We start from the raw sequence: 15,872 nt of genomic DNA, 5'->3' as shown, positions 1-15,872 counted from the left end.
GCTTGCCGAAAGTGTCCTTCGGACTTCTCCACCTTGACTACCTTCCAGTTATGCGTGGGAAGATTCGGGTTACAGTAACGGAGGATTTCCTCCATATCCTCTGGAGCAGAGGGCTCTGAGGGAAGCCAGACCCGGGCGCGTGGACGAAGAGGTAGGTCCTTTTTGTCCACAGCTTCCAGCTTGGCTCCCTTCCAGACCTCCCCCACCAGAGCTACTGCCGCCCTGTACATAGTAGCCGATCGCTCATCGGCACACACTATTCGCTTAAAGGTGCCGTGGTGCCACCCGGCACTCTCACAGCACGGTGGAGGTCCAGGGTTTTCCCTTACCACCTTCATAAAAACCGCAGAGATGGCCGATGCCACTATTTTCCACTCGTCCCTGGAAATGGCGCCATCTTCCCTGCTATTGTCGACCACCCCCAGAGTGATGGATCCCGCCTGCTTAGCGACTTCGCTAAAAGATTTCGGCGGACCGGCCCCAGTCCTCGGCTTCTTCGGCCGGAGAATTCCCTCCTCTTGAGAGCGTTGCCGCTTCACTGCCGATTCTACTGGCGGTGCTACCGCACACACCCTTTCCACTCGGCCTTTCTCTGCCCCACTAAGTACCATCCTGGCCCACTCAAGCGTCCTTAAATACTTCTCAGGTGCCTGCGAAGCATTTTGGCCGCCGTAGCGTTCCAGGATTTTAGCGGCTATGCGTTGGTCAGAGAAGGCTTTCCTGCTCTGTCCTGGCTGCCGTTTAGGCCTAGCAAGGGACCCCTGAAAAGAAGCCCCGGAAACCCCCGGAAAACTTGGGGAAAACCCCTTGCTGGTACTGGCCATCCCCTCCAGTCCTACCTCACTACGGGTCGCAGGCGGTTCCGCAAGCGACCGTCTACCTACGTGAAGCGGGTTCCCGCTCACCCCCCCTGGGATGGTGCTCGAAGTCGATTCCGACTTCCTCCCAGAGCCCCAGCCTGAAAATGCTTTGAGCGTCGACTCCGACGCCCTTCCGCCCCTACTTGTTTTGCCCCCCTGGGCTGCCTCTCGGTTAGGGCTGGTTAGAGAAGGCGGTTCCGCCCCTCTTTCCTTAAGTGAGGAGACCTTGGGGTTCGGCTCCGAATCCCCACTGCCGCCTAAATTTTTAGGGTTTTTGTTATTAGTTTTGTTTTTGTTGTTGTTGTTGTTCATGTTTAATTTTGTTGGGTCCCCACTCGGAGCCGCTATCCATAACTCGAAAGTGTAGTCGTCCTTAAATGATCCCACGGTTATCTGTGCCGAGGCAGGGAGGCCGTGCTAGGGTTGACGCATACCCTTATGAGGCATGCGTTCAGAGCCAGATCGGACGCAAAGCGGGAGTCCTCTCAACCGCACCTACACCACCAACCCAATGGCGACGAGTTAGGAACGTACTCCGAGGCCTGCCAGGGTTTTAACGGGACGGGGGCAGTCACGACATTTGCCCACCAGCCGTTTCGGCTGAGTTTCACCCCAGCGTACTCGGGTGGCAGAATGCCGCAACCACCAGCTCAGGAAACCAAGTTCAAGTTCAGAGATTTTAGAAAATGCCAAAAGAATGCAGGGTCGTCACCGTTCAGGTTTAAGGCCGTTAAGGCCGCAGATCATTTGGCGTTACCCGGGGTGCACCACGCGGAGGCGATCTGCCCTACACCCCAAAAGATACTGAGCTTACACTCATCAGAAAATATGACTTGGTTCCAAAACGTTTGGTCATATTTTTCATGATCTTTTGCGAATGAAATCCGTTTACTTCGATTGACACTACTCACGAAGGACTTTTTCCTAACATTGCACCCATGATAACCAGCACTATGCAAAACCCGGCGAATAGTTTGGGTGCTTAATTGTTTTCCAGTCTCGTTTTCAACTTCAGATTTCAATTTGGGGACACTTATTTTGGGGTTTGTTCTGATTTTCCGTACGACTAAGCTTTTTTCTCTGGGACTTAAGAGCGACGGACGCCCACAACGATCAGTTTTTTTAAATCATCAGAAAGCTCTTTTCCTCTTGGTGTCATTACAAAAAATGCCGCAAAAATTAATACAAAACGTACTTCCCTAAATTTTTATACTCACTTTAATTATTTCCTTTTAATAGCTTTAACTTTTTCAATCAATACGTAAAAATAAATGTTATGCTAACTGAACAATCGTTAGCTGTATACTAACTTCTGTGACATAAATTTCGCTGGCATCAAAGGCAAAGTAAAGCGTGGATAACGGTACCTAAAATTTGCAGCTAAATTAAGGCGCATATGAAAGCTTATCCCAGTACACAATTACCATGTGTAAACTATTTTGATTACATATTAAGGAAACCGTTAGCGTCAAACAATTCCATAAATCAGGCTCCTGTATACTTATTTATGTCCCCTGTTGCGGATAGAGAGATCTGTTCGAAGTTCAGAGAAATGCGGTGTTAACTGCCTAAAAATGCGACTATGTCTTTTGAGGCCAGAGGCCAACCTCCTTTAACCTGATTGCACTTTGAGCAGCGTTAACCCTCTAATTACTTCAAAAGTAGTTCTGCAATCAGTTTATAAACTATAATATATTGACCGTTTTCTTGAAAAATTTGAATCTATCGCCCAAAAAGGGCTGAATTAATCCTTTGAGGTGTAGTTGTTCAGGCTTTACAGCCATTGTAGGCATTGGGAGTAGGCAACTTCATGCGATAATTTTCAGGCGGAGATTTACTCGCAATGTTTAATTTATTTTTCATTGTTATAAATATCTGCACATTTTCCACTTTAGCTAAATTTAAAAATAATATTAATGCTTTCTCCATATCATATAGTTACGTGGCTATAGTTACGTTCCCGCTATCAACTGTATACGATGTTTATTCATCATACCCGCTCAATTTTCACAATTTTGTTCGCTTAACGCTAATCAATTTAGCCTGCCCATCCGTCCGTGTGCATGATAGTACGAGCAAAAACTAATATATTTCAATGAAAATTGGTACATACTACATATAACTCTTTGTCCAAAGCAGCTGGTACTGCAAATAAAGGTTTTTTCAATAACAGGTGTTACAGGTGAATGGATTGAGCTATCGATAGATGATTAACAATTTTTTATGGCCGGAATTGGATGGTATTGATCTGGACAACGTTTATTTTCAACAAGACGGCGCTACGTGCCACACAAGTAACGAAATCATTGATCTTTTACGGGAAAAGTTTCCGAACCGTGTTATCTCTCGAAGAGGTGATCACAATTGGCCACCGAGATCTTGTGATTTAACACCGTGTGACTTTTTTTTTGGGCCACGTGAAAGAGAAGGTCTACGCCAGCAGCTCAGGGTCCATTCAAGACCTCAAAGATGGAATTCGTGAGGCTATCGAGGACATAGGGCAGCCACTTTGCAATTCGGTTATAGAAAATTTCACGAAAAGGATATTGTCCTGTAAGCGTGATCGTGGTGGTCATTTATATATATATATATGTAATTGGCGCGTACACTCTTTTTGGGTGTTTAGCCGAGCTCCTCCTCCTATTTGTGGTGTGCGTCTTGATGTTGTTCCACAAATGGAGGGACCTACAGTTTCAAGCCGACTCCGAACGGCAGATATTTTTATGAGGAGCTTTTTCATGGCAGAAATACACTCGGAGGTTTGCCATTGCCTGCCGAGGGGCGACCGCTATTAGAAAAACGTTTTTCTTAATCTTGGTGTTTCACCGAGATTCAAACCAAGGTTCCTCTGTAAATTCCGAATGGTAATCACGCACCAACCCATTCGGCTACGCCGGCCGCCGTGATGGTCATTTGCCTGATGTTATTTTCCACTAATAACGACATACCTTCCTCTTTATAATGATATAAACATCCGTTCATTTATATTAAAAAATACCATTTTCTTTGAATATCAAAATAACACCTTTTATTGGAAAACCCTATAGAAAGGTCACTTCCCATATAACGGTAATTTAAAAAAAAATAATGGTGGAAAATTCCTTAACTTTGATACAAAAGATGAACCCGGAAATACGACGGATGAAATTGTGAAAAATGGGAGGTGCCACGCCCAGTAATGGGTAAATGCATGTATCTCGAAAACGTTTTAATAAAACTCACCAAAACTTGTATTGCTCCTCATCTCATTTAAAATTGACATATGTAATTATAATGAGATCGGATAGAAACCGCGCTCACTTCTTGTTCTTGTTAATATTTCTGTTAGGCTGTCGGATGTTACAAACTATAACTCTCATTATCCATGCATTTGTTTCATTTCAAAAATTAATAGCCAGCCCAAATTAAATTTTACTAAAATATGCGCGGGTACATATATAAAATTCGGTTCGGACCGTGTTCTTATTTTAAACTTTCTTGAGTGAAGTAGTTTTAAAAATACCATTTGTGTACGTGTTTGTTCTATACTTTTAGAGATCCCGCTGTAAATGCACTCAAGTTCTTAGATGTGGTAAACATGAATGATAAGTCGCAAAAATCGCATTTTTACAAAAATACACTAATGGAAGCGATGCCGCTGATACCGAGGGTAAATAGCTTATGCAGAACTTGTATTATTTATTATGTATATGTACATATATACAAGTGTATTATGTAATAATACGTTCACATATAAGTAGAAGATCTACTTTTTCGCGCTTAACTCAAAATCCTTAATTAAAAAGCGCGATTTCCCATACAAAATTTCTCTCCCAAAATCTGAGATTAAAAAATAATCCTAGATAATAACGATACTTTTCGACATACAACCTGTTTTCTGTGTTATCGATAATTATTATTTCGAATGTAAGGAGAAACATCAAAACAAAAACAAAATGAAATGGATGCCGGCAAAGAAAACAGGTCTGTAAGCAGAATTGTAATAAAATTTGTATTAAATATTATTAATTAGGGATTCAGTTTACAGAGAAAAGCGTGTGCCCATAAACGTTTTGTCCTCCTTTTACTTATTATAAAATGTAATATAGAATTTCCTATGCGCATTGCTGCCATAATTTTTTGCAACCTCAGTAAACGTCGCCAACTGTTTATTATTAGCAGCCAATTAATTGCGCAATTAAATTAGCTATTCTTTCTCCTTGTATTTTCTTCATATCGTTAATAATAATTAAAGAAACCAAAACACTGAAATATTCAACCAAAAAAATTTCTATGAAGAAAAACCTCTCAAAGCAGTATTGACAGCTGATTGTCAATTTTGCAGGTAATCTGCCATATGTGAAAGGGTAGATTAATTTAGTGGATTTGTAGGTGATTAATGCATATGTGAACGTACTATATTATATAATAAGTGTGTGTATGCTTTGGGCGCCACTTTGGTTAAAAGGTATGGAATACTAAACGCGCTTGTATATGAAATACCAAAGAACCTAGCCAGCAGAAGTGAAAAACTCACTTTAAAAAACAAATCATTATTGCAACAGGTGTAGCGACCGTAAAAGTTAAAGGAACCACTATTAAACTGACATTGCTAAAATATTATATGTATCTTGTTTTCCGTGAAGTTGAGGGTAATTAAACCCTAATGGTTGACCGAGTGAGCTGTTCTTTGAATGGCAAAATAAAATTGCGACACGTTTATGAGACACCAATTGCATGGCACATAAAAGTACCTGCAGCCACGTCGATTTTCCTTCGCCTCGCCTCAGCTAGGGCCTCCCTTAGCAGCAACGGAGGTGGCTCCACCTCGTCATCGTGCGCCATATAGGCTGAGATCAGCCAGAGTCTCCCGATGGTGCTCTCCAGGCTTATAGAGACAATGTCCTCATTGCTGAAATTAGGCAAAATGAATGCTTTTAGTTCTTTTCTGATGAGTATGCAGGATCTTGGTTTACCTGCACCACTGTGAGCCATCAGTAAATAGTTTTTCGTCCTGATTCCAGAGATGCCGCTACTGCTCAGCCACGGCTCCTGGATCAGGACTACGTCGACTCCACCTTGCTCAAGGTGGATTAGTACGTTGGCGGAAGCTGCCTTAGAGTGCTGGAGATTTATTTGAAGAATCTTCATCTTCAATAATCTTCTCCAACATCCTGAGGTCAGCCTCCTCACTATCCGAGGCCAGAAGCCCCTCCTCCTCTGTCCTGTCGAACAGTTGCCCGATACTGAAGACTGACCCCGCTAAAGAGCGGGCGTCGTCAGCACTGCCCCCATCCGACATGACAGATTCCACATCCATCTCCACGGGAGCTTCCTCTACCGTGGGCCTATCCCCTCCCAGCATTACCGGAGTCGCAGAGACATCACCCCTGGCATCGGTCTGGTAAACCTTCATGGCTACCTTCTCGAAACCATAGGTGATGATCCCTTTAGTTTCGGCAAGAGGTCCGAGGGACTCTGCATTTAGCAGAATCAGCGCTTGCCGAAAGTGTCCTTCGGACTTCTCCACCTTGACTACCTTCCAGTTATGCGTGGGAAGATTCGGGTTACAGTAACGGAGGATTTCCTCCATATCCTCTGGAGCAGAGGGCTCTGAGGGAAGCCAGACCCGGGCGCGTGGACGAAGAGGTAGGTCCTTTTTGTCCACAGCTTCCAGCTTGGCTCCCTTCCAGACCTCCCCCACCAGAGCTACTGCCGCCCTGTACATAGTAGCCGATCGCTCATCGGCACACACTATTCGCTTAAAGGTGCCGTGGTGCCACCCGGCACTCTCACAGCACGGTGGAGGTCCAGGGTTTTCCCTTACCACCTTCATAAAAACCGCAGAGATGGCCGATGCCACTATTTTCCACTCGTCCCTGGAAATGGCGCCATCTTCCCTGCTATTGTCGACCACCCCCAGAGTGATGGATCCCGCCTGCTTAGCGACTTCGCTAAAAGATTTCGGCGGACCGGCCCCAGTCCTCGGCTTCTTCGGCCGGAGAATTCCCTCCTCTTGAGAGCGTTGCCGCTTCACTGCCGATTCTACTGGCGGTGCTACCGCACACACCCTTTCCACTCGGCCTTTCTCTGCCCCACTAAGTACCATCCTGGCCCACTCAAGCGTCCTTAAATACTTCTCAGGTGCCTGCGAAGCATTTTGGCCGCCGTAGCGTTCCAGGATTTTAGCGGCTATGCGTTGGTCAGAGAAGGCTTTCCTGCTCTGTCCTGGCTGCCGTTTAGGCCTAGCAAGGGACCCCTGAAAAGAAGCCCCGGAAACCCCCGGAAAACTTGGGGAAAACCCCTTGCTGGTACTGGCCATCCCCTCCAGTCCTACCTCACTACGGGTCGCAGGCGGTTCCGCAAGCGACCGTCTACCTACGTGAAGCGGGTTCCCGCTCACCCCCCCTGGGATGGTGCTCGAAGTCGATTCCGACTTCCTCCCAGAGCCCCAGCCTGAAAATGCTTTGAGCGTCGACTCCGACGCCCTTCCGCCCCTACTTGTTTTGCCCCCCTGGGCTGCCTCTCGGTTAGGGCTGGTTAGAGAAGGCGGTTCCGCCCCTCTTTCCTTAAGTGAGGAGACCTTGGGGTTCGGCTCCGAATCCCCACTGCCGCCTAAATTTTTAGGGTTTTTGTTATTAGTTTTGTTTTTGTTGTTGTTGTTGTTCATGTTTAATTTTGTTGGGTCCCCACTCGGAGCCGCTATCCATAACTCGAAAGTGTAGTCGTCCTTAAATGATCCCACGGTTATCTGTGCCGAGGCAGGGAGGCCGTGCTAGGGTTGACGCATACCCTTATGAGGCATGCGTTCAGAGCCAGATCGGACGCAAAGCGGGAGTCCTCTCAACCGCACCTACACCACCAACCCAATGGCGACGAGTTAGGAACGTACTCCGAGGCCTGCCAGGGTTTTAACGGGACGGGGGCAGTCACGACATTTGCCCACCAGCCGTTTCGGCTGAGTTTCACCCCAGCGTACTCGGGTGGCAGAATGCCGCAACCACCAGCTCAGGAAACCAAGTTCAAGTTCAGAGATTTTAGAAAATGCCAAAAGAATGCAGGGTCGTCACCGTTCAGGTTTAAGGCCGTTAAGGCCGCAGATCATTTGGCGTTACCCGGGGTGCACCACGCGGAGGCGATCTGCCCTACACCCCAAAAGATACTGAGCTTACACTCATCAGAAAATATGACTTGGTTCCAAAACGTTTGGTCATATTTTTCATGATCTTTTGCGAATGAAATCCGTTTACTTCGATTGACACTACTCACGAAGGACTTTTTCCTAACATTGCACCCATGATAACCAGCACTATGCAAAACCCGGCGAATAGTTTGGGTGCTTAATTGTTTTCCAGTCTCGTTTTCAACTTCAGATTTCAATTTGGGGACACTTATTTTGGGGTTTGTTCTGATTTTCCGTACGACTAAGCTTTTTTCTCTGGGACTTAAGAGCGACGGACGCCCACAACGATCAGTTTTTTTAAATCATCAGAAAGCTCTTTTCCTCTTGGTGTCATTACAAAAAATGCCGCAAAAATTAATACAAAACGTACTTCCCTAAATTTTTATACTCACTTTAATTATTTCCTTTTAATAGCTTTAACTTTTTCAATCAATACGTAAAAATAAATGTTATGCTAACTGAACAATCGTTAGCTGTATACTAACTTCTGTGACATAAATTTCGCTGGCATCAAAGGCAAAGTAAAGCGTGGATAACGGTACCTAAAATTTGCAGCTAAATTAAGGCGCATATGAAAGCTTATCCCAGTACACAATTACCATGTGTAAACTATTTTGATTACATATTAAGGAAACCGTTAGCGTCAAACAATTCCATAAATCAGGCTCCTGTATACTTATTTATGTCCCCTGTTGCGGATAGAGAGATCTGTTCGAAGTTCAGAGAAATGCGGTGTTAACTGCCTAAAAATGCGACTATGTCTTTTGAGGCCAGAGGCCAACCTCCTTTAACCTGATTGCACTTTGAGCAGCGTTAACCCTCTAATTACTTCAAAAGTAGTTCTGCAATCAGTTTATAAACTATAATATATTGACCGTTTTCTTGAAAAATTTGAATCTATCGCCCAAAAAGGGCTGAATTAATCCTTTGAGGTGTAGTTGTTCAGGCTTTACAGCCATTGTAGGCATTGGGAGTAGGCAACTTCATGCGATAATTTTCAGGCGGAGATTTACTCGCAATGTTTAATTTATTTTTCATTGTTATAAATATCTGCACATTTTCCACTTTAGCTAAATTTAAAAATAATATTAATGCTTTCTCCATATCATATAGTTACGTGGCTATAGTTACGTTCCCGCTATCAACTGTATACGATGTTTATTCATCATACCCGCTCAATTTTCACAATTTTGTTCGCTTAACGCTAATCAATTTAGCCTGCCCATCCGTCCGTGTGCATGATAGTACGAGCAAAAACTAATATATTTCAATGAAAATTGGTACATACTACATATAACTCTTTGTCCAAAGCAGCTGGTACTGCAAATAAAGGTTTTTTCAATAACAGGTGTTACAGGTGAATGGATTGAGCTATCGATAGATGATTAACAATTTTTTATGGCCGGAATTGGATGGTATTGATCTGGACAACGTTTATTTTCAACAAGACGGCGCTACGTGCCACACAAGTAACGAAATCATTGATCTTTTACGGGAAAAGTTTCCGAACCGTGTTATCTCTCGAAGAGGTGATCACAATTGGCCACCGAGATCTTGTGATTTAACACCGTGTGACTTTTTTTTTGGGCCACGTGAAAGAGAAGGTCTACGCCAGCAGCTCAGGGTCCATTCAAGACCTCAAAGATGGAATTCGTGAGGCTATCGAGGACATAGGGCAGCCACTTTGCAATTCGGTTATAGAAAATTTCACGAAAAGGATATTGTCCTGTAAGCGTGATCGTGGTGGTCATTTATATATATATATATGTAATTGGCGCGTACACTCTTTTTGGGTGTTTAGCCGAGCTCCTCCTCCTATTTGTGGTGTGCGTCTTGATGTTGTTCCACAAATGGAGGGACCTACAGTTTCAAGCCGACTCCGAACGGCAGATATTTTTATGAGGAGCTTTTTCATGGCAGAAATACACTCGGAGGTTTGCCATTGCCTGCCGAGGGGCGACCGCTATTAGAAAAACGTTTTTCTTAATCTTGGTGTTTCACCGAGATTCAAACCAAGGTTCCTCTGTAAATTCCGAATGGTAATCACGCACCAACCCATTCGGCTACGCCGGCCGCCGTGATGGTCATTTGCCTGATGTTATTTTCCACTAATAACGACATACCTTCCTCTTTATAATGATATAAACATCCGTTCATTTATATTAAAAAATACCATTTTCTTTGAATATCAAAATAACACCTTTTATTGGAAAACCCTATAGAAAGGTCACTTCCCATATAACGGTAATTTAAAAAAAAATAATGGTGGAAAATTCCTTAACTTTGATACAAAAGATGAACCCGGAAATACGACGGATGAAATTGTGAAAAATGGGAGGTGCCACGCCCAGTAATGGGTAAATGCATGTATCTCGAAAACGTTTTAATAAAACTCACCAAAACTTGTATTGCTCCTCATCTCATTTAAAATTGACATATGTAATTATAATGAGATCGGATAGAAACCGCGCTCACTTCTTGTTCTTGTTAATATTTCTGTTAGGCTGTCGGATGTTACAAACTATAACTCTCATTATCCATGCATTTGTTTCATTTCAAAAATTAATAGCCAGCCCAAATTAAATTTTACTAAAATATGCGCGGGTACATATATAAAATTCGGTTCGGACCGTGTTCTTATTTTAAACTTTCTTGAGTGAAGTAGTTTTAAAAATACCATTTGTGTACGTGTTTGTTCTATACTTTTAGAGATCCCGCTGTAAATGCACTCAAGTTCTTAGATGTGGTAAACATGAATGATAAGTCGCAAAAATCGCATTTTTACAAAAATACACTAATGGAAGCGATGCCGCTGATACCGAGGGTAAATAGCTTATGCAGAACTTGTATTATTTATTATGTATATGTACATATATACAAGTGTATTATGTAATAATACGTTCACATATAAGTAGAAGATCTACTTTTTCGCGCTTAACTCAAAATCCTTAATTAAAAAGCGCGATTTCCCATACAAAATTTCTCTCCCAAAATCTGAGATTAAAAAATAATCCTAGATAATAACGATACTTTTCGACATACAACCTGTTTTCTGTGTTATCGATAATTATTATTTCGAATGTAAGGAGAAACATCAAAACAAAAACAAAATGAAATGGATGCCGGCAAAGAAAACAGGTCTGTAAGCAGAATTGTAATAAAATTTGTATTAAATATTATTAATTAGGGATTCAGTTTACAGAGAAAAGCGTGTGCCCATAAACGTTTTGTCCTCCTTTTACTTATTATAAAATGTAATATAGAATTTCCTATGCGCATTGCTGCCATAATTTTTTGCAACCTCAGTAAACGTCGCCAACTGTTTATTATTAGCAGCCAATTAATTGCGCAATTAAATTAGCTATTCTTTCTCCTTGTATTTTCTTCATATCGTTAATAATAATTAAAGAAACCAAAACACTGAAATATTCAACCAAAAAAATTTCTATGAAGAAAAACCTCTCAAAGCAGTATTGACAGCTGATTGTCAATTTTGCAGGTAATCTGCCATATGTGAAAGGGTAGATTAATTTAGTGGATTTGTAGGTGATTAATGCATATGTGAACGTACTATATTATATAATAAGTGTGTGTATGCTTTGGGCGCCACTTTGGTTAAAAGGTATGGAATACTAAACGCGCTTGTATATGAAATACCAAAGAACCTAGCCAGCAGAAGTGAAAAACTCACTTTAAAAAACAAATCATTATTGCAACAGGTGTAGCGACCGTAAAAGTTAAAGGAACCACTATTAAACTGACATTGCTAAAATATTATATGTATCTTGTTTTCCGTGAAGTTGAGGGTAATTAAACCCTAATGGTTGACCGAGTGAGCTGTTCTTTGAATGGCAAAATAAAATTGCGACACGTTTATGAGACACCAATTGCATGGCACATAAAAGTACCTGCAGCCACAAGATGACTATTCCTAGCTACTCTCATACACTTTTTTATAGCTGGCGTTGGTTGGCATTTTATGGCTAGCAAATTTTAGATAGCGTATACAGATGCAAACAAAAAATATGTTCCAGAAAATAAACACAAAATATTTATAACTAAGAGAATCTACTAAGCGGTAGATGTAGCTAACGCTTAGAGTTTTAATTTCAGAAATTGTGGTGGCAAAATGTGTGGCCAATCTTGCAGGCCGAAATTAGCAACGGTGAAGTGCTGGCGGCTGTCCTACAACCGACCATTACACTCATACAAGAGGCATCGCCAAGTGAATACGAGTCGATTATGGCGCCGACAATGAAGTGAGTAGAAACAATTTTATTTTTGAAGTGAAAACTTCTTTAGAATCGTTGGGAGTGATTTGGGAAAAAGTGAAACGAAAAAAGCGACCAACTTGGCTACGAAGCGTTATATTATATGTTGATATAAACGTAGCGACGAACTAAATAAAAATAACTTTTATTTTTTCTTGTGATTCGAACCAAGGATTTTGGATCGCAAGCTCACATTGCTAGTCGCTCGGCTACCGCGTCATGCTGTATGTGCTGGCCTAAAAGTTATTTAGTTACGAAGCGTTATATTATATGTTGATATAAACGTAGCGACGAACTAAATAACTTTTAGGCCAGCGCCGACAGCATGGCGCGGTAGCCGAGCGACTAGCAATGTGAGCTTCCGATCCAAAATCGTTGGTTCGAATCACAAGAAAAAAATTTTTTTAAACAGATATTTTATTTTATTTTATGATATGTTTATGAGGAGCTTTTTTTCATGGCAGAAATACACTCGGTGTTTTGCCATTGCCTGCTGAGGGGTGAGCGCTACTAGAAAAATAGTTTTCCTTAATTTTGGTGTTTTCACCGAGATTCGAACTGACGTTCTCTCTGTGAATTCTGAATAGTAGTCACGCACCAACCCATTCGGCTACGGCGTTTGTTTAATTTTACTGATGCAAAAATGAGGGAAAATATTTGAATCAAGTTTGCTTACTGTTTACACATTTTCCAAAGGTGACGGAGAACCTAAAAAAAGTCGATTTTCAAACAAATACGAGTGCATATGTGTAATTGTGTTAGAGTTTCGGTCACACCCCAGCAAAACCTGCGTGCATATGTGTTTGTAACATTCAAAAAAATGTAATTGTGTTAGAGTTTCGGTCACGCAGGTTTTGCTGGGGACGCTCATAATAGCAACCGCGTGTGTATTTTTATATTCGTAAATATTTTAATTTTTAAATATTTACCGCAATTATGCCGAAAAACAATGCAGAAAAGTGTCGTGAATATCGACAGAAAAAAAAATCAATAAATAGCATCACGGAATTCATTCACGAAAATTTAATAAAGTATACACCAGAAGTATCGCGGATATTTAGAAAAGATTACGATAAAGTTCCAATGATTTTAAGTGGCGATTTTAACGTAAATTTTGCATTGGACACAGCGGTTCCTTTAATTGACTTTCTTAATACAACATTCAATTTAAAAATGTGTAACAATCGCACTGAATCGACAACACGATCAAAAACAACAATTGACGCGGTATTTCAAAGATATGTTGACAACATCGAAACCAAAGCATTTGTATCATATTTTAGCTATCATAAGCCACTCGTATCATTTGTTGAAATTGAAAACATTGAGGATGTTATAATGAACCTATAATTATCCCGCCCCTAATGCTGCTTTCGTCTCATTCTCTCTCAGTTTGTCTTACGGAAGGTTTCACTTCTATCCCGTCTAACCGTTAGACTGGTATTTTTTTTTATTTTAAGTTAAGCAAATTATTTGACACTTATATTCAGATAATTGTGCAATATTTGCATGAATGGTTTGCAACAAGAAAATTGTAAATCAGAAAAGCGGAAAAATACGAGATTTCTTCAGAGGCTTCCGCATTTGTGCTTGGTGAATTACTTTGGATTAGACTCCGACCAAAGTAGCACTTATGGAAAGAAAGATGTATTATGGATTTGAAATTATTGATAATGCTTTAAGGTCTCCATATAGAAGCGCTCTCCAAGGAGACTGTAGAGGTTAGGCAAAAAAATTATAAATTTTTCACCCGTTGAACAAACCGCGAAAGATATCGCCTACTGTAAATAGCTCTGATCTTTTGACTTTTTCTTCGTGCTTTGGTGTATTATCAGCTGAAGTTTTAGAGTTGTTTAATATTCGGTATATTAATATTAACATTATTTTTATTACTTAGTTACATTTGGTCAGTCAACAGTTGTACCTAATAACGTAAATCAATCGAGATAGATATAATACATACATATGTTTATATCAAAATGTTCAGAACGATGAGAAGAGCCGATTTATTCATGTATGTATCTCTCTTTGTTCAAGGAAGTACGGCAATTAAAATGGCCAATGGCCACCCACGTCTCACGAAATGGTAATTTTTAAGCAAAATTTAAAAAAAAAATGTAATTTGGACTAACGGTTAATTTTTGTTTTCAGACAAACTCATAACATTCAGAAACTATTTAAGCACTGAAGCAAAACATCGATATTTTCGATGCATCGATGGCTTTCCGACATCCCTAAAATACGCTTACACCCTTTGTTATGAGGAATTAAGTTTTTTCATAATCCTATGAATTATTTTTTCTTATAGCATCGAATCTGCAAAGCAGGCACCGTTAGCTTAACGAAAAATACAGTATGCTGAAGGCAGATAGAAAAATAAATATGATTACAGTATTTTATAAAGAATGCCTGTAGGAATAACAAAAGGTATTTTCTATAAAGATAAACTATGAAAATCAATTCTTTATGTTTGAATTAAAATAAATGGAGTTTATGCAGATTCCTGCTGCATACATACTCCCCTCGTTGGAAGGCGTAGGCTTTCAACCAAATCTGTTTCAACCGGAAGTGCTGTTTTAATGATTGCTGCTCTAACATATCCGTCAGCGCCACTGAAGGTGTGTTCAACTCGACCCAGACTCCATTTTAAAGGCGGTTGGTTGTCGTGCTTTAAAAGCACCATAGCACCTTGTTGTATGTTTGCCATAGAGGTTCGCCACTTACACCTCTCTTGCAGTAAGGATAGATAGGCAGTGCTCCACCTTTGCCAAAAGATTTGCTACATCTGACAAATTCGCTGCCACCGGCTTAGACGGTTCATATTTAGATGCGTTTCAATTGGTTCTTCTATGGTTGTAAATGACCCACCAATGAAAAAGTGCGTTGGTGTAAGCACGTCAAGATCGTTTGGATTTTCTGTAATTGGACAAAGGGGACGAGAGTTTAAAATAGCTGAAATCACACAAATTAAAGTGCGAAGCTCATCTAAAGTTAAAATAGAGACGCCAACGGTGCGATAGAAATGAAGTTTTGCGTACTTGACCGCAGCTTTCCATAAGCCGCCAAAATGGGGCGAGCGGGGAGAATAAATTTTCAGTCTATTTGATTTTCAATGCAAATTTCAGCTACTGCTCTATTGTGATTTTGATCGGCGAATAGTCTTCGCAGCTCTTCTAATTCATTTTTCGCCCCACCAAATTTGTAGCGTTATCAGACCAAATAGTGCTTGGTTTGCCTCTAATGCTGATAAATCGTTTGAGTGCAGCAATGAACGATGACGTCGATAAATCTTGAACAAGTTCAAGATGACACGCTTTCGTTGAAAAACAAACAAAGATGCATTTCACGGGTGGCCGGTTGCGCACCTCACATTTGTATCGGAGTGGTCCACAATAGTCAACACCAGTTGTATTAAAAGGTCTAAATGGTCGCACACGGCCTGTTGGAAGTTGGCCTGCAATTTGTTGCACTACCCTCGGCTTAAGGCGGAATCACCTCAAGCATTTATTAATGATTTCTTAAACTGTTTTGCGGCCATCAATAGGCCAAAACTGCTGATAAATGGATTGAGTGAAAGGC

General features: G+C 41.2%; 1 protein-coding gene across 1 annotated transcript in view; it reads left to right on the top strand.

Moving 5' to 3' along the window:
* Positions 1–10,353: 10,353 nt before the first annotated feature.
* The window catches only part of LOC129241974 (uncharacterized), a 109,097-nt gene continuing 103,578 nt past the window's right edge, over positions 10,354–15,872 (top strand). Inside the window, exons 1-3 of the mRNA XM_054878521.1 lie at positions 10,354–10,379; positions 10,732–10,846; positions 12,136–12,281. Of these exons, the coding sequence (XP_054734496.1) occupies positions 10,354–10,379; positions 10,732–10,846; positions 12,136–12,281 (287 nt within the window). The remainder of the gene's footprint in view (positions 10,380–10,731; positions 10,847–12,135; positions 12,282–15,872) is intronic.

Source organism: Anastrepha obliqua, chromosome 3, assembly GCF_027943255.1.
Source record: "Anastrepha obliqua isolate idAnaObli1 chromosome 3, idAnaObli1_1.0, whole genome shotgun sequence".
In the NCBI taxonomy this organism is placed as follows: Eukaryota; Metazoa; Arthropoda; class Insecta; order Diptera; family Tephritidae; genus Anastrepha; species Anastrepha obliqua.
Note: the sequence above shows the minus strand (reverse complement) of the source record. Positions and strands in the feature narration are given on the sequence as shown.